The 18,323-nt window shown below is 37.1% G+C and overlaps 1 protein-coding gene across 8 annotated transcripts in view; it reads left to right on the top strand.

Annotated features, from left to right (window-relative positions):
- The window catches only part of MEF2C (myocyte enhancer factor 2C), a 119,482-nt gene that overhangs the window by 67,394 nt on the left and 33,765 nt on the right, over positions 1-18,323 (top strand). For 5 of the 8 annotated variants that reach the window (XM_054283209.1, XM_054283207.1, XM_054283212.1 and 2 more), the window contains one exon: positions 15,550-15,693. In XM_054283209.1, coding sequence (XP_054139184.1) covers positions 15,550-15,693 — 144 coding nt within the window. Of the gene's footprint in view, positions 1-15,549; positions 15,694-15,754; positions 15,893-18,323 lie in introns of all 8 variants that reach the window. The other 3 variants (XM_054283214.1, XM_054283211.1, XM_054283213.1) reach the window with 2 other exon arrangements.

Here is an 18,323-nt window from a genome sequence, read left to right as displayed (position 1 = left end):
AAAAGGTAAAAATCTGTGATACATTGGATATGCTTGGATTAAAAAAAGTCTCAAACTCATTTATTTATATCATCTTATGTGATCTATAGACAATTATAGTGTAGAATTATGTGAATTATCATGTGCTTTACTTTGGGTTGTTCAAGTAAGATTTTTTTTTAATCAAGTGTTATTGCACACACGCTCTTCAAAGAAAACAAATTATAGAAGTGTCAACAAAAGTAGTTTAAACAATACAGCTGCTAGAGATTGGTTCAAAAGAGATCAAGATCTTGGCAAAGAAGCAGTACCAAATGGAATGTCTCATTTAAATATTTAGCTTCCTACAATATGGCTGTAACATGAAAAGTGAAAAAACATAAGAATTTTCCTTTCATTTTTATAATCCAAAGATTCATTATTACATGCTTCTAACATGTTTAAATATATATCAGTAAAATGGAAACTTTATGGATTTCTTCCAGCAGGTACCAGTGCCTTAGCATCCGAGCTACATTTTGGTAAACTGTCTGAAAAGAAGCTTGCTACCCTAGATGTAAATTTCACATGTATTGTTTAACTCACAAATAAAAGGTCATAATTATGTTCAGTACTTTCCATCTTATATCTAAAAATGTTTTGCAGAAGTATCTAAATTTGCCTTACAATGTGGCAATGGTCATTTGTCCAAAAACCTCATCTGGAGACACATGAATATTGGGGACAATCTGTTATTTGACCTTGAACATTACTAAGGACCTGTGCTTAATAAGTATTGACCCAATGGGTCAAAGTTGACAGTCTTCCCCAGTCCCAGTTTAAGACCCAAATAATTTCAACAGGCTTTCCTCAAACAAAAATGCTATTACAAATCAAAGAACTCTGTCTGCTTTCAAATTCTGTTTCTCTGGCTGAACAAATTGTGCATTTTTTAATGCACAAATGCAAAATATTACAGTGAATTATATATATGTTTAACTATCTAGAACTGTCTAGAGCATAGGAAGCCGAGTAAATCTATTCCTTCTAGCAATAGTCTTGATCCTGTTCAGATCAAGAAAGAAATAGAACCTATGTTTCCAGTTATCGTGTTTCTAACCACTAGCTGTTATATAGAAAAAATCAGGAAGAGAAAAGTTTTCTTAAGAGTGTCTTCTTCAAGTATTTGAAAAGTTGCCTGTAGGAGGGGACAGTGTGCTTAAGTCAATACGTGAATATCCAGGAATGTGGGTGAAGGGATCTCTGTAGCCCTGGATAAGCATCTGATGCTTCTGATGAAATATAGGATTTTTGAAAACCCATTTGCTTGCTCTGGGTCATTCACAATTCTGTCGCATAGTGCTAGGTTTGGATCCTGTTCTGTAGCACCAAACACTTCCCTTGCCTCAGATCCTAACACACTGTGAATTCCCAATGACGATCAGGTGCTTAAATAGAAGGTACTGCCCAACTGAGTTTTTATGTCCCTAAACCCTTTACTGGATATATTCCATAGCCTTTTCCTGTCACAAGACCCTTCTTTCCAACAAGGCAATTGCAGCAGGGTGTGGACTGCTCTTTGTGGTTTTAGTATAATCTCACAGCAAGAAAGAACATTGCTCATTGACAATTTTCCTACCCTGACACTTTAAAAATTGCTTCTGTTCCAAAGGGACTTAGAAAGAAGGACTGTCATTTCACCGTCCTGGAGACATTTTAATTTATAGGTTTCAAGTTGGGGGCAGGAATAGAAGGGGGTTCTTATTGGTTGGCTACACTAGAAGAACCCTTGAACAGTTAGGTCCCCTTTAGATATGTAAATATAAAGTGACAGTTGTGAAATTACCTTTTTCAATAATGTGCATATTATCTTGTAGAACTAAACCCACCTGATAGTAATACTCATGAGAGATTCACAGCTGTATCCTGAATGAGGGAGATGTTTCTGGGCTTGGACTTGAGACGACATATTGGACCCCAAGGGTTATAGAAAATTCTCTTGTTTGTTCCATAGATTAACTTTTTCATTCCTTTTCCATTAATGAATATGAGAAATTCACCTACTCCTGTACAGTCTTTTTCCTGCAAGAAATGTTCTTAATTCCACTTCCTTCTTCGTGAAGGGTAATGGCATAAAATGCCTGACTAAACTGAAAAGTTCTGAAGTCTGCCTCCAGCTGATCTCTATGACCAAATGAGTGGCAGAAATAAAAGAAGTACTCATCAATTCCTGCTACTGCTGTTTTATTTGCGGTCTTGTGATCTACCATACCCAGGGAGAATGACAATCTTGCTGACTTTGGAATCAATGTAAGTAAGCATTCCTGCAGTTTATTTCAAAGTTTCACAATGTTGAGAAATCTAGACAAACCTCAGGACTGCAAATCTCTCTATAGATTCTAGGACCAAAATTTTGCACTTCTGAACTGGAGAAATTCCAGTATACTCATGGCTCATATATTGCCCTTGGCGTCTTCATGGAAAGGGTTTTCTAGCATTATTGAATTGAAATTTTAGTTATTTAGGACACTGCTGGTCCCTTTCACTAGTGTAAGTTCCTATGTGAAAGCCTGAGTCCACTAAAATCAGTCAGAATCTCCTTGCCAGATGTTTAATTTTAATATACCAAAAGGCAGAGCCATATTTATTTTGAGGTAATCCCAGTCAATCTTGTACAGTTAGCTTCTGATTAATTATTTTGTATTCAGAATAAATGTTAGAGAATAAATGTTAGAGAACCTTAAGTATTCCTTTCTCATTCTATGTAATACTCTTTACTCTAGGCTGCTTATTGCACTGTAAATGCTCTCCAGAGCTTAGAAAAGAGCTGTGGCTTCTGTGGCAGCAGGCAGATTGCTGCATACAGCTTAGAGGATAGACAAGATGATGAAATAAGTAAATGAGCTCAATTTTCTTGCTGCAGAAATATCACTGTTTTTCCATCCCACATCATAATGGTTTCAAGTTTGGTCTGTAGTTGGTCCAAGCTTCTAGCACAAGAAGACTGGGAATAGTGCTTTTGCACTGTGGATTTCAACTCGTTGTTGGGAAAGGACCCTATATGGTTCTTCCTTATACACAGGCTGAGCATGTTAGGAAAAAATTATTACACTAGCAGCTTCTGAATATCTCTGATTCAATATTCAGAGTAATCTGAATATTTCTGATTTCTCGGCCAGAAATCGATGTTTACCTTTTTCTCAGGAACACAGTCCCCAAACCACTATAGATACCTGTGGTGCAAAACTTTTCACATTGGTCGATTCATTAAAACAGAAGCAGTCCTCTAGACAGCTCTGGATTTGGGGTTTTTAATTAAAAAACTCCCCTTCTTATCTGTGACATGACTCTGTGAAGGTCTGAGGAAACACCTGTGTTATCTAGAGATGTGAGTATCTTTCCTGCATTGGAAGTTGCACCTTCGCAGCAGAGTCTGAGGAAGGGAATGTATACCCACCCCTTGACTGCTCCAGCTCCACAATTCTGGCATGGGGTGAGAAGCTTCTGATGGCAGGGCAGAGCAGTGATTTCTGCTGCAGGAGCAAGAGATCAAAACTGATCAAGAGCCCACACTACAGTTTTCACCAAGTGAAACAGTATCTATTCTACCCATATTCACAGTGTCCTTCATGCCTGTTTCTGAAGTTTTAGAAAAATTAGGCAGGCCAAAATCTTGTTCTATTTGTTCATCTGCTGTGGAATTAGGGCACCTAAGTGGAGACCAGTTTGTATACCACAGATCTCTCTCTGTAATTACCACATGATTAAAGATTTTAAGATCTAAGATAGTAAGACTTTGCCAGACCAATATACCAATACATCTTACAAACCTATAATTCTGTCCCAAAAAGAAATCCAATTTTTCAGCAAAAAAACCCCTAACATTTAAAATGTTTTTGCTGCTTCCAGAAGAAGACAAATTTCACAAACAAAACATTTAGATTCTGAGATAAGAATTTTTTCCCTTTCCTTTTCCTTTCCGAACCTTCTTTTCCTGGAACCTTCCCTTCCTGGAACCTTCCTTTCCCTTTCCCTTTCCCTTTCCCTTTCCCTTTCCCTTTCCCTTTCCCTTTCCCTTTTCCTTTTCCTTTCCCTTTCCCTTTCCCTTTCCCTTTCCCTTTCCCTTTCCCTTTTCCTTTTCCTTTCCCTTTCCCTTTCCCTTTCCTTTTCCCTTTCCCTTTCCCTTTCCCTTTCCCTTTCCCTTTCCCTTTCCCTTTCCCTTCTTTCCCTTTCCCGAACTGTCCTTTCCTGAACTTCTCTAAACTGTCCTTTACTTTCCTGCACTTTCCTTTCCTGAACTTTCCTTTCCTGATCTGTCCTTTCTTTTCCTGAGCTGTCCTTTCCTGAACTGTTCTTTTCTGAACTTTCCTGCACTTTCCTTTCCTGAACTTGCCTTTTCTCAGCCATGATTTTTCTAATACCCCTGTGAACCATGTCCTGGCCATTTCTGACTAGATCTTGAGTCTGCCTCTGACATACCTGTTTCTCAAACAGTGTTAAGAACTAGAAGCAACTCTGTTTCTAGTGCTTCCTTCTTTCCCAAGCAGAGCACTGTAACTGACCATCATGTTGTTAATTTAACAGCTTCAGAAGGGAGCATGTAAAACCCCGTTTTGCAGGTGTATGTGAAGGTTGGTCTGTTTCTCTATACCAAATTCATACTTCTAACTATGTTACCACTTGCTTGGGTTTTTCTTCTTATAGCACCCCAATTATGGAGGTGATCATTCAACTTTTTAAGAGGGAAAACTGTAGAAAAGTTAATTTAAAAAGCCTCTGCAGGAAGTCAGTAAGAGAAGCAGGAGTTGAACTGCATCTACTTGGGCTATGCAGCTTTACCCTTGGATAATCTCATGTACAAGGGATTCTGCCTCCATGATGGCACAGTTTGCCATAATAGAAATTTAGAATTTCCTTTAATGAAAGTTATCAAAAAGCTTTTCAGAATCTGACAGTTTTGGAGAATCTCCTGTAAAAGGGGCTTCTGCCTCCATGATAGCACAGTTTGCCATAATAGAAATTTAGAATTTCCTTGACAGAAAATTATCAAAAAGCTTTTCAGAATCTGAACATTTTTTACCATTTCTGATTCTCTCCTTTTGAGAGAAGTGCTTACTCATCTCAAGGGAAGAGCAGAGGGATCAGAGCAGTATGACTTTTAAAGTTATGCTTGAGGGAAACAATTGTTTTGAAGGACCAGTTTTTGAAGATAGTAATCCAGTTCTGGAGTTTCATTGAGCATCTCCATACTCCTGACTGCACTTTTTCACTCCTTTAGTATTTAGTTGATTTATTTAGAAATTTCAGCTTGCAAACTTTCTGTCTGCATCTTACCACTCCTGTAGTATTTTCCATGGGAAAACAAAATCCAGGTCTTTGTGTGCAGCAGATTGACACTTTGGTAAACTGACAAATACATAGTCTAGAGATTTTAGCAACTGTTTAAAAATAGATACAATTTACACTGATGTTTCTGGTAAATAACAGAACTTACATACATGGGAAAAAAGCCATCTTAAATATGAAATTCTGCATCTTTTGAGTTATCTGTTTCCATAGTTAAAATCATGGGCCAGTTTGGATTGTCAAATACTGTATCTTGCTTTCTCTGAACGTACTTTCATCTCTCCTTGGTGACAGCTCTCCATGCGGCAGAGAAACAGGAGGCTAGAGTTTCAGGGATCTAGCCTCTATTGTAATTCACCATTTTTGAAAAATATATTGCTTTGGGCATTTTTACCAATGGATAAACAATTGTAGTACTATGAAAAAAAAAAGGAAATGTTCTGTTTCCTATAGAAGGAACATTTGCTCGTTGTCATACTGGTACTTTTTTCTTTTGTAATACCCTATCATTTGATCTACTGTAAAATAAATGCTCAGTTTCTGAGAGGAATAACAAACCTGTTCAGAACATTGATTCATTCAAGATTTTTATGAGAGACCTCCAAAGAAGGCCAAAGTGCTGAAGGAGGAGATGTTCTTTTCTCACTGGGTGGCATTTTCACTGCTGAGTCGGTAGTGCAGAGTTCAGTGCTGCTGGAAGTGCTCTCTTTCAGGTGAAATAGAAAAGCAAAATTTTGTGGTCATCAGAGGTTCCCTGGCCCCATGATTGAGGGCAAAGGTGTTTACCTCATAGTCTAGGAAAAATTACATCCAAACTAACTTATATAATGTGCTACACTGTTATTTGTCTGAGGAAACCATCATTTCTGCTCCTGAAAACTTCAGTGACTAGCAAAGCTACACAGGTTGGCAATGTATTTTTCCCAGGAAGGTTGCATTTTAAGAATGTATGAAGCAGCTCTTAAAGCTGTAATTTCAGAATCTCATGGATCTTTTAAAACATAAATACTGCTCAAACTATATGCGAAGAATAATTCCTATCAGCTGTCATTGTTTCTCGTAAGAGGTATGACAAAAGAATCTGTAAAGCTATGTGTTCTTCTGTATGTCACATTTCTCAAGGTCTGTATTTCACTTTTAAAGTATTTTGAGTATGGCATTCAGTATTAAAGGTTCCCAGTTATATAATGGAAAAACACCAGCTACCTTAAATAGTTATTTTTTTCTGCAGTTATTTATATTAAGCCCTGCATATTTCAAATATTCTATATTTCAAGAACTAACAACAATGATGTAACAGACTTGGTAACACTACTGTACATAGTTTCTGCAGTCTGTCTCAAAAAATAGTGGGAGTCTGTTTTCTGTTAAAAGATAGGGGATGAAAAATGGGATATTTGCTACTAGGCTGTGGTGCTAGCCTTCATCCTGCAAAAAGCACACATCCATAGAAGGACAGCAAGTAGAAAGAATGGTGGGAAATACAGGAGAGTAACCTCATGATTTTTACCTTTATCTACATCTTCCATGTTTCCATAACTCAATAGTAGTGCCTGGGCCTTTGAGCCCTCAGTAAGGAGTTAGAATCGTTGGGGTACTCAAAAGGCACAAATAACTATTCCATCACTAAAACAAAAGTATCCTGAGAATATCTCTGATCTAAGTTAGATGATCTGCTAATTTTATGCATAACACACTAAAAGCTAGTCTCTGGACTGTTTTAGGTGTTTAAATACAACAGGGTGTTTTAATACAACAGAACAGAATTTGAGTTTCTTTTCAAATACAGTTTGAAAAAATATCTGCACAGAAGTTCCAACTGTATTTGAATACAGTATTTGCTTGTAAATGTGTGTTTTACAGTAATTTTTTATTAACATTTATGAGGAATTCTGTTCATTCAAAGTCAGTATTTTTTCTTTTTAAACCTCAAATACTTGTAGAGAGTATTTCATCAGAATCTGTAACCACAACTAGGTCAGCCTACATTTATGTCACAATCTTAACATCTCCAATTAATCTCACATGTGAATTCATTATTTAGAAAATGCTAGTCTTGTCTGAAGAGACATCTCTTTTTTAAACTCCCCTAATGCAGCGCACCAACAATATTAAGGTAGTATTATACTGCATCATAGCAAATGGAAGGTGGTCATGCAAGTGTGGACACTTTTTAAAAATCCATCTAGATTTGAATAAAAGGTGATGAGATGTGATTTAGTAGAGGGTATGTATGCATATACGTATATATATATGTATAGATAAAGATATACATACATGAATTTATATGGATATATCTGCAAGGTGCTGTGTAGCTCTTGTAGCTGTGATCACATGAGAACTGAGATTTGCAACAGTAGCATGAGGGAAGAAAAGACAAAAAAACCAAGCAGCCAGGAGCAGTGTAGCCAGTCAGCACCGTGGCCCTGTGAACAGCCATCTATGGCCATGGGGCAGCAGGTGCTGGCACTGACAGGTGCAGATGGCCGGGATGCGTGACATTACTGGGGACCCACTCCCTGCTGGCTGCAGCCACATCATGCCAGCCAGCATCATCAGTCACTTGATGCTCTTCTCCCCCCATAGATTCCTGGGTGGCTGGGATCAGCAGGTGCTGCTGCCTTCTCCTCTTTCAGAGCCCAGGGAATGTGATCCCCTGCATTCAGGGTTGGTGTAGGAATCTTATGTCAGCTGCCCAAGGGGATATGTGGGTTTTCAGACCTTTTGAAACACGATGATGGATGGGAATAAGCCCAAAGGATGAGAAAATATCCTTAATTAGAACATTGGGAACTATTCAGATCTAAATTCTTCATTTAAAAACAGTATACAAGTGATGGACAGAAGTGTTTTGCATGTCCCAAGAAATAATTATGAATATAGGGAGGTATAAGTTTACACAGAATCACAGAATAAGCTGAAATGGAAAGGATTCACAAGGGTCATCAAGTCCAGCTGCTGGCTCTTGCACGTCCCAGACCAAGAATCACATGTGATTTTTGAAGAATCACATGTGCCCAAGAATATTGTTCAAACACTTCTTGAATTCTGACAGCATTCACTTCTTGAATTCACAGCTTGGCACTGTGACTACTTGTCTGAGGAGTCTCTTCCCATGCCCAGACACCCTCTGTGTGAAGAATCTTTACCTAATATCTAAACTAAGCCTCCCATGACACCCCTTCAGGCCAGTTACTTGAGTCCTGCCACTGGGCACCACAGAGATCAGTGACTCCCTCCTCTTCCCCTCATGAGGAAGTTGTAGACTGCAACTCCTCACCTTAGTCTCCTCTTCACCAGCTGAACAGACCAAGTTCTTCAGCATGTATTTGCAGAAGTTTTAATATAAAGCTTCAATGCTGGAGTCCTCATGATTGTTTCTTTCAGAGAAAATCACAAAAATATATGTGGTTTAGTTTAGCTGCTGTGAGATCTCTGAATCTGATGCATGCTCTTAATACTTAAAAAGCCCAAGTTGTCCAGTGTAGTTTAAGTCAATACTTAACAGAAAAGCCTCTGCAAGTTGGCAAGATTGAGCATTAAAGAAAGAGATTTTGCATTCTCTCTTTTAGAAAGCATGCAAACATCTGGAATCTTCCCATCTCCAGCCTCATCATCTCTCCAGAAGGGAGATTTAGGCACAGCGGTGCTACAAGGCGTGTTCTCTGAGATAGATGAAAGGCCTGCAAAGAGGCAGCAGGAGATGTGGTGGTGCTGACCAGTCTGCTCCAGGTTGTAAGATCGGCAGAGACAAGTCCTGGGGGCTCTGGGGCTGCACCAGGTGCACTGCCTTCCAAAGCTCCCCCATACCCAAGTTAGGTAACAGAGTTCTAGATAACAATGAAGCAAAAATCCCACTATCCTAGTGCCCTTTTAAAAGAACAGATTTTGTTTGCAAAATATGGCAGAATATTGCAGAGACGCCTTAGCACACAACAAGTGTGTGAGTGAAAGAGGATAGACTGAACTCTATAATCAGGTAGAGATCTCATGCCCTGATGAGCTTGCAGTACACATGTACTGTGTACTGTCAAATCCACTGTTCAATCATTTGTAAGCAGAGAGAAGCAGGTGTTACTGGCAAGCCAAACTGTGTTGTTTGGTTTCTCAGGAAGTGTGATTAGAGAAGGTATTTGAAGGTGATGAGAATAATCACTTGGCATGTGTAAATGAAAGGCAAATCCAAGCAGAGGTTTTGATGTCATGTTGTGAAAAGCACATTTATGTGTATTTTTTTGAAGAAGACATACGTATGGTACCAGACAATGGAATTTTTTAATTTGAAACTTCAGTAAAGCAGTATCAAAAATATTAGCATGGGGTTATAAAAGTTCAGCTTTATATAAGCTCTGTAGCTTTTTTCAAAAGGCATACAAACCACAAAAGCATTTTATGACCTTTGAAAAAGAGGGAAGAAATGTTCAATTTTTCTGTATTACTGCTATACATTTTTGTGTGCATGGAGTGTGTTAGATAACATAATTGTAATAATGTTTTATGTTATTCTCCTAAATATACAATTAAAGTACATTAGTACCAGCATACTGGTTTATGTCCATTATTAAATGTAAAAATTTAAGAACTTTGTGTTAATGAAACATAAAATTTGGGACATTAGTTACATGTAAGTTAGGAAATTCAGATGGGTAGTTCCCATAGCAACCAATCTCTTCCTCTGAGTTTTTCATTTCAGTAGAATCTTTCATTACTTGATTGCACCATAAATTGTATCATGCAATGTCATCCTAAAATTTCATCATAAGAGAGAAGAAGAGAGGGAGAGGGAGAGGGAAAGGGAGAGGGAGAGGGAGAGGGAGAGGGAGAGGTTTTCTTCATACAACACTTTCTAACTTAAATTTTTCTGTTGCACAGAGAGCAAACTGGTGCTTAAATGAATCACACCCATGTCCAAATATTCTCTGCTCTTTTGAGGGACCTCCATAAATTTGGTAGGGTTCTTTGGAATCATGGAATGACTGTAAATGATAAAGCAGTTAAACATGTAGTCTATCATTCCTTTGAAATTGGCTATTGTCTGCCTTACCATGTAAATATGTAGGTCCAGCAAAAAGAAAGGAGAAAAATACATTTATGGTGGCTAAAAGATTTACTCCATCCAGATACAGGAAAGAAAGTGCTAGTGAAAATGGAGGGCTTTTTCTGACAATGAAATACAATTTACTACATTGCAATTCTTAATTGACACTAGTGGATCTGTCAGTGAAAGATCATTGTGGTAGTTTCTAGACAACATAAAAGATATGGGAATTTTTAGAAATAGACGTTTAATTCTGAATTTTTCCATACTGTGAAATTTGATTAGAGAAGAAGACCCAGTGAAATCATACTTTTCATCACACAAATGAAGATAGTGGTTAACCTAACCTTGTTAGGTCCTTGTTGCAGAGGATATCAAAAAGGAACATATTGGGCTGATTTGAATCTTTTAGGAACCTCATCACCTGACCTGGTCTTTAATTTGGCACCTATACTGTAAGCATTTCCAAGCCCTGGAGTGCTATGAGAAGCAGTTCCATGTCATTGCAACAGGCCAGGACTGGTAATAAGTTATATAGATTCTATGTATTTATAGAAGGTTGATTATTATTTATTAAGAAACTTATTGTTTTTTCAGATTGTTATGATATAGTTGGACTTAATAGGTCCTCTATTTAAATACTATTAGTATTAGTTAACTAACCAAAGAACCTATTCTTTGGTAAACAAATTTCTACAATATATTTTACATGTTTACATTAATAGGTGTAGAAAGTTAAGATAAGAATTGTTTCTCATTCTTTTCTCTGCTCTTCTCACAGACTTTTCCCAAAACAGTACCTGGGAAAGTTGTGTTTCTCTCTGTGGTCAGAGAGCTGCTGCTACAGTTCCATAGCATACAAACCAATTAAAAGGAAAGATGAACAAACTAAATTACAAGATGGAAAAAAATAAAATCATTTCTAACCCTCTCCACTCATTCTGTTAAAGAGATTCTAAAAAAGACCAAAAAGAAATCTGGAGGATAAAACTGCCAAAACAGAGACTAGGTTAGGAAAATTAAAGGCTTTTGCTCCTCAAAAGTCTTCAAAATTATAATGATTTTCATTGTCTTGATAAAATCAGAGCTGGATATTACTGCCATATTTTCTTTTGAGCTTCCATAATGATGATAAGTTTTGCATGAAATGAAATCAAACAGTTGTTTATACTCTGTTTTGCAGCAGTCAGCAGGTCACATATTAGTGCTTCTCCTCTGAGATTCACAGAGCAGGATTTAGGCTAATTGCTGGCACAGCACGTTTCAGCCAAAGGTTGTTTTCCTTTGACCATTTTGTTTTTCATAGGCCTTGGCTAATTTCAGGTTATTGGAGTCCAATATAATTACTTGATTAATTGCTTGGAAGAAGGGGAGCTTCGGTAGTTGAAAATAGCTTATTTTCCTTAAAAAATAACTGAAATTTGCCTTAGGTTTCTCTAGAATGCCATGCACTATACATTTGTGTTATTTTATCCTTTTATAAATTCCCAGAATAGTCATGAAATCTTTGGAAGCTAGCTGATCTCCGGGAGGATGTGATAGGTCTGTTCTAGGGTTTGTAAGAGTCTATGACAAGTCAGTGATAAGAAAAATCATTTCAAAATGACTGTAAGACTGTCAAAGACTCCAGAACCAGCTTCTTCTTTCAAGAGGTGACTCTAAATAGAGGAGAGGAGGAAATATTTACACAAAGTCCAGAGAGCTTGTAAAAAAGGGTTAATCAGTTTGACACTGGTCAGCATCACTTTTAGCTGTACTGTACAAACTTGTGTTGAAGCACACCAATAATGGAAAAAATGAAGGGGAGAAAAAAGAGAAGTTTAATGTGGTAGTTAATGACATGGAGGAAAGTAAAATAAGGAACAAAGTAATAAGATAGGGAAAACTAGCCTGCATGTTGAGGAGGCAGAGATAATCCTGATATGTTCAGAGTCATTATTTCTGTCCTTGGTACAATTCATTACCTTAGTGCAGAGTTTAAGCACGTCACTTCCAGCCTGCTGTCCTCTCCAGAGGAAGACTTTGATGTGAACTTGTGTGTTCCTGACCCTGTGTAATCTACCAATCTGTTCTTCTGTCTTTTCCCTTACAAGTTCGTTTTTTTTTCATTGCTGAGCAAATCTAGTACAAAGGGAGGGGTCTCCAAGACAGTGAAATTCCAGCAAGTTTCAGGAAAATGGTATGTTCTTGTGCAAGAAAAGAGAACCAGAAATTATTCCCAGAAAGACTCTCAGCTGAAGGCAGCATTTCAACCTGAGCTGTGACAAACAGAAGCAGCAAAGGGTCAGCAGAAGGATGGGTACTGAGAAGAGAAATCCCCAGAGACCCTTCCTCAGGAGATCTTTTCTGCATATTGCACTTTACCCCAAAATCAAATTCACAGGGAACTAGGCATTAGTTCCAGCACTCACAAAGCTAGAAGCTGTGCCTCTTAGTGGAAATAATATGTGGAAATTGCTGTTGCCTAGCCTTAACCTGACTCATTTAAATACTTCCTTGTTTTTGTTTGAGATTTCTGTAGTGTTTTCTAGATGGGGGTTAAGGGTTTGTGTCTGTATTTGTTTGATTTGATTTGAATTTTTTTGAGGTGTGATGGGCAGAGAGCAAGTGGTCTGCATTACTGAGCTTGATTTGCACCATCAGCCAAGGTACCAGCCAAAAGCACAAGACTGATATTTTTTGCAAGGGAAAGGTTTGCCTCGTCTCTTTAGGGCTAAAGTTAATTTTGGGTAGAATATTGACACAATTTATTATCTTGGCTTTTCTAGTGAAAATAGAGATTGCTTTTTCTCTGCCTAGTGTGGCAAGCATCCTGCTTTCTAAAGGTATGAAAATAATGTAAAAATAAATATCTATAAAATTACTTCTACAATGGGAGGGAATCCAGTCTGTTTGGAGACTGTTGCAAGACCCATGTTGGCTCCCATTGCCTTTCCTCTTCTGAGCGTCTGAAAGGTGCAGTGCATCCTCGAACCTCTACAAACCACCGTAGCAACTGAGTGCTAATCATTTGCAGAACTTTAAGGCATTAATGAGTATGCTGGGGGCAAGATGCATCTGCTTCTCACAGACACAGTCTTGTGAATTCAGCAGGATTTGTGAATGATGGGAGGGGGAAAGATTCAAAAGGCTACAAAGCATTCCTCTGGTTCTTCTCTTTTCATATTTCTTTTTGTCTGTTATCTCAAAGCCTGAAGTTGAGGAAGTAATTTAGTCCAGCTCACATCCACATCTGTCCTCAGAGACTCCATAGGAATCAGCAGGACTCCATCAGTGTATCATATGAGCTCTGGAAATGGTCCCAAGTATGCTGATCTTGGTTTCATGTCTGGACAGCTTGATCTAAGTTTGAAACAGAATGTTTTATGTATTCAGAGGACAACTGTTTAATGCTTATGTGAAGAGAAGAATGTTAGTTGAGATTGCAATGAAACATTTTGCTTATACTATATCTTGTTGTGTCTATTAAATCTATTAAACAGCAGCAGTTGCAAAACCCTCTTGCTAATTGGGTTGTTTCAAGCTGCTAGCAGAACATATCAAATGTTCTGCTAACTGAACATTTAACATTTAAAAGATAAAAGAGCAAGGAGAGTGGAAAAAGGTGTAGGGAATTATTCAGCTTGTTTTAGCATCTCAAGTTTTTATTCAAATGGATTATAATTTTATTGGTGTTAAGGAAGTAGCTCATGGATTTGACTTGAAGTCTTTATAGATATGAAGTTTGAAAAGAAAGATCTGCATTGGGCCAGCCTTTCATAAATGCCCAAATCTGTTTCAGAGGTCTGCAATGGGAGATTAGAAGACTCAGATCTCATAGAACAGAGATCACCATCACTTTGCTTAGTCAATGAAAATGGAAGGTTCAGGGGTTTTTCATTAGTATGAGAACACTGACATGGCATGACATTATAATATTTAAGGGTAGTAACAGTAGTAAGCTGATCATCATAATAAAAAAATAATTATGAAATGTACAATTCCTGAAGGAACAAAAGCTGATACACAACCATTCTGAGAAGGCAAAAAGATACCAGAGTATCCCACACTGACCGACTGTTCACATTAGCCACTTACTAACAGACAAAATATGTGATATTTTCATTGTAATTGAGATTGCTTAGCCAGGTTTCAACACAGAATGGACTGCAAGCTAACTTAAAAAGTTTCTAGACAGCCAAGTAGACTTTTAAGAGTTTTTGAGTGACTCATTCTTGGAGCTAAATATGAGAAATTGTGAGTATATTTGCTTTATGTACTACTGCTTGTACTTGAAGAGTCCAGACTTTCTTCTCATATTCTTTTACCTTAATATAGCCTATGGCTGTTCTCTGGGACTCTGTAAAGGTAGATCAGTTAAAGCCTTTTTGAAGCCAGACAGCTGTTCTGAATTGCAAGCTACTGATTCAGTCCTGGTTTTAAGATTTTTCAGCTTTCCTGTCTTAGTGATGATAAACATGGTTGCATGTATTTGAGTAGCTAAACCTGAAATTCTTTCATTTTGACTTTTAACTAAGCATCTGTTTTAGCAGTGCTTTTTCCTGTGCATGCCCTGTGCATTTTTAGCACTTTAAGTGTAGTCAATAAAAAGTAAACATCACTAGAAGCTCTTAATTGTTATTTCATAACCCTGTCATCAACTCTGCCCTCCCTCTTGTCCTATCACAAGCATAGACTTAGGAACAACATTGCTAAAGTCCTTGAATTCTATTTGGGTAATTATTCTTCCTCTGTGAATAAATGGATTCCTAAATTTGTTGCAGGTTCATTTCTTTTTCCATTTGCTTCTCCTGCATCTTCCCTAAAAGAAAATAAGAACATCAGTGTATTCCATAGTAAACTATAGATAAATATATTAAGTTTGGTTTATGTTAAAATAAATTGCATTCTGTGTTTAGTTTAAACCCTTAATGCTGTGGGATATGGGAATCATGAGGCAAGGGACATACTAGCATAGGCACTAACTTTTTGTTAATTACCAGATTAATTCTTTATTTATTTGTACTAGCTTCAGAAGAACGATGTCTTGTATGGTCCTCACTCATTACTGGAAACCACACATCAGTGTGGTGGATCATTAGTCACTTTCTTTCCTTAAAGCATAATTTAACATTTTTCTATGATGAGCAGTTTGTGTTTCTTTAACACTGCTGAGTCTTTCTTGCAGCCCATGTCAAGGATTGAACTTCCCAAATTATGTATTTCAGACATTAAGAAAGAAAGGACTTAATGGCTGTGACAGTCCAGACCCTGATGCAGATGATTCAGTAGGTCACAGCCCTGAGTCCGAGGACAAGTACAGAAAACTTAACGAAGATATTGATCTAATGATCAGCAGGCAAAGATTATGTGTAAGTACTCTGAGCTACTTTTCATTTTTTTTACTTTCTGATATTTCTCTGAATCTGGCAGGCATTGCACAAGAAAGAAAACAAAGCTTGTGAAAGCCCTGATCCTGACTCCTCTTATGCTCTCACCCCACGCACTGAAGAAAAATACAAAAAAATTAATGAAGAATTTGATAATATGATCAAGAGCCATAAAATACCTGTAAGTACCAAAGGTTAGATGGCTGTCTGCTGATAACTGACGCAGTAACAAATCATAACCCTTTCAGTTCTGGCTTCTTAAGGAAATAAATTCAGCTAGAAAGAGGCTTTAATAGCCAAGTATATAACTAAGCACTGTGGTGAGAAAATTTCACACGGGATATTTTTCTTTCAAGTCTCTAACTCTGATACACAGATGAAGCCTATTGTGGGTGAAACCTACAGAAGGAAGTGAAATACATACATATGAACTATATTCACTTAATTTACAGAAGTGTTTTACTACACCACCTTGCCAAAATTATACTTTAAAAGTAACAGTGGAAATTTTTGTCTGTGGACAGGCTAACAAATTGACAGAATACTTTCTGTGGCAATATAGGAAAAACAATGTAAAACTGAAATTGCTTTATATATAGTAATTAGTGTGTTTAGTATGTGTAACTTCAATTCTTCATTGTTTCTGCTAAATTCAGTTGCAGCACTGAAGGGTTACAGCTTCTTGCTCGCTGCAGAGAAACAGAGTGCATGAGAGCCTCATGGCAGGTCTCAGACATGTTTGTGAGTTGGAGTGATTTTATAGCTTTATCAGAGAATTTGCTTTGACCTCATCAGCATTATTTTAATGCTTCAGCATGAGCTAAATTTTTTTTTAACTGAGTCAAAATTTCTAACAATCAGTCATATGCCTTGCCAGATATCGAAGAGAAATAACTCTGCATGTCCTATTTGTTTTGCACGAGACATACAAAGGATAAATTATTTGTCATTATGTTCATTATTACATTTTTAAAGATTACAAATATGGAGGTTTGGAAGTTACATTTGATTGGTATTCCAAATGTCTGTGGAAAGCAAAGTAGGAAACCAAATATTTGCATAGACCCAAAGAAGTATTTGAATTTGCATAGGTAACTTCTTATTTCTAAAAGACAAGAAAAAGAGATAATTCGTATGTGTTCATTTGTCATTCCCATACAAAGGTATCATGGTTATCTACCAAAACTGTTGTCTGGATACCCAGAATGCACAGTGTCTTCTGCACTGTTAGTCAGTTGCACATACAAAATCTGACAACTCAGATGAGGATACTTCTTAAGGAGGCTCAGATTCTGTCTCAAGCACTCCTAAGTGTTCTTTCTATTAAGTCTCAGCAGAAGGATTTTTCACTCATGGTAATTAAAATTTGAAGAAGTTCTTACATCAGGCAAAAATATTTTGGAAAAATATAAGGACACTAAATAATACTTTCCCAGAGACTAGAAAAGCACCAAATTTGATAAAGTAATATATAAAATGACAGATTAAGGGTACCAAACATGTATGTAGAATCTCAGGGAGGAATACAGAACTATCCCATTTTTTTTACCTCCCTTTTTATTTGCTTCTTTTGGAAAGCTGTTTTTCTCAGAACAAAAAAGCTCTAAAACTGTCACTATTAATTTGGTTTCTCAGGATACAACTCAGCTTGACAAATGATGACTGCAGTATTTAGGTAGACTGTTATAAGCCAAACTGCTTAACACTTTTTCACATCAAAATCTCACCAATTGTCATTCTTTCATGCTGTTCCTCTTTCAAGGATGACTTGGCTTTTTCAAATCAAACTGACTGAATTTGCATCAAGCTACTTTTCTGCCTTAAAAATATATTTGGAATGATCCTTCAGAACATCTATTAATCTCATGCTACTTGTTTCTTTTCTTTCCTAACAAAATAGGTCATATAACAGGTTATAATCATCTGAAATCTTAAGACATTAAAAAAACCTAGGAAAAAAACTTCATTCCCATAGTAGTGAGTTCTATCTCTTTCTTTACCTCCATAAGCATTTGAAAAATTATCTTTTCTGTAAAGTGAGGAAATCTATAAGATTTGGAAACCAGACAGTTAATCTAAGCATGGTATATCAGTTTTGTTTTCCCAAAATTAATGGAATTTCACTCCAGTTGCTTTCATTTAATATAACTTTTTGATGTCAAATATAGTCCTACTTCAGGAATTAATTGGTGATTCCCACCTTTCAGGAGGTGATGAGGTGCAGTGTATTAATCTTTTTGTGCAATTACTTCAGACAGAGACACTTCAGAAATATAGAACAGCAAAATGTTAGCATTTTTCATGTAAGACAGAGTAGTCATCCTCTGACTACATCACAAGCTGAGCTCAGGGCCTGTGTCCTCCATCCAAGCTGCTTACCACAATAGGAAGAAACAGTACATATTCTCTGGTAATGCAACAGAAACTCCTTGTCTTGGCATATGCCGAGATGCAATGGGCAAGATCGAGATCACAATTTATACTTAATGTAAATTTGTAACTATCTGGTTTTATATATAAATATTATGTATTGTATAAAGTAATATCCTTAACTGGACAAATCAGAGTAACTAAGACAGGGAAGATATATTCATTTACTTGTGATTATCAAA

This window comes from Melozone crissalis, unplaced genomic scaffold (assembly GCF_028551555.1).
Source record: "Melozone crissalis strain CALT ecotype California unplaced genomic scaffold, PUWL_Pcris_2 ptg000036l_1, whole genome shotgun sequence".
Lineage (NCBI taxonomy): Eukaryota > Metazoa > Chordata > Aves > Passeriformes > Passerellidae > Melozone > Melozone crissalis.
Note: the sequence above shows the minus strand (reverse complement) of the source record. Positions and strands in the feature narration are given on the sequence as shown.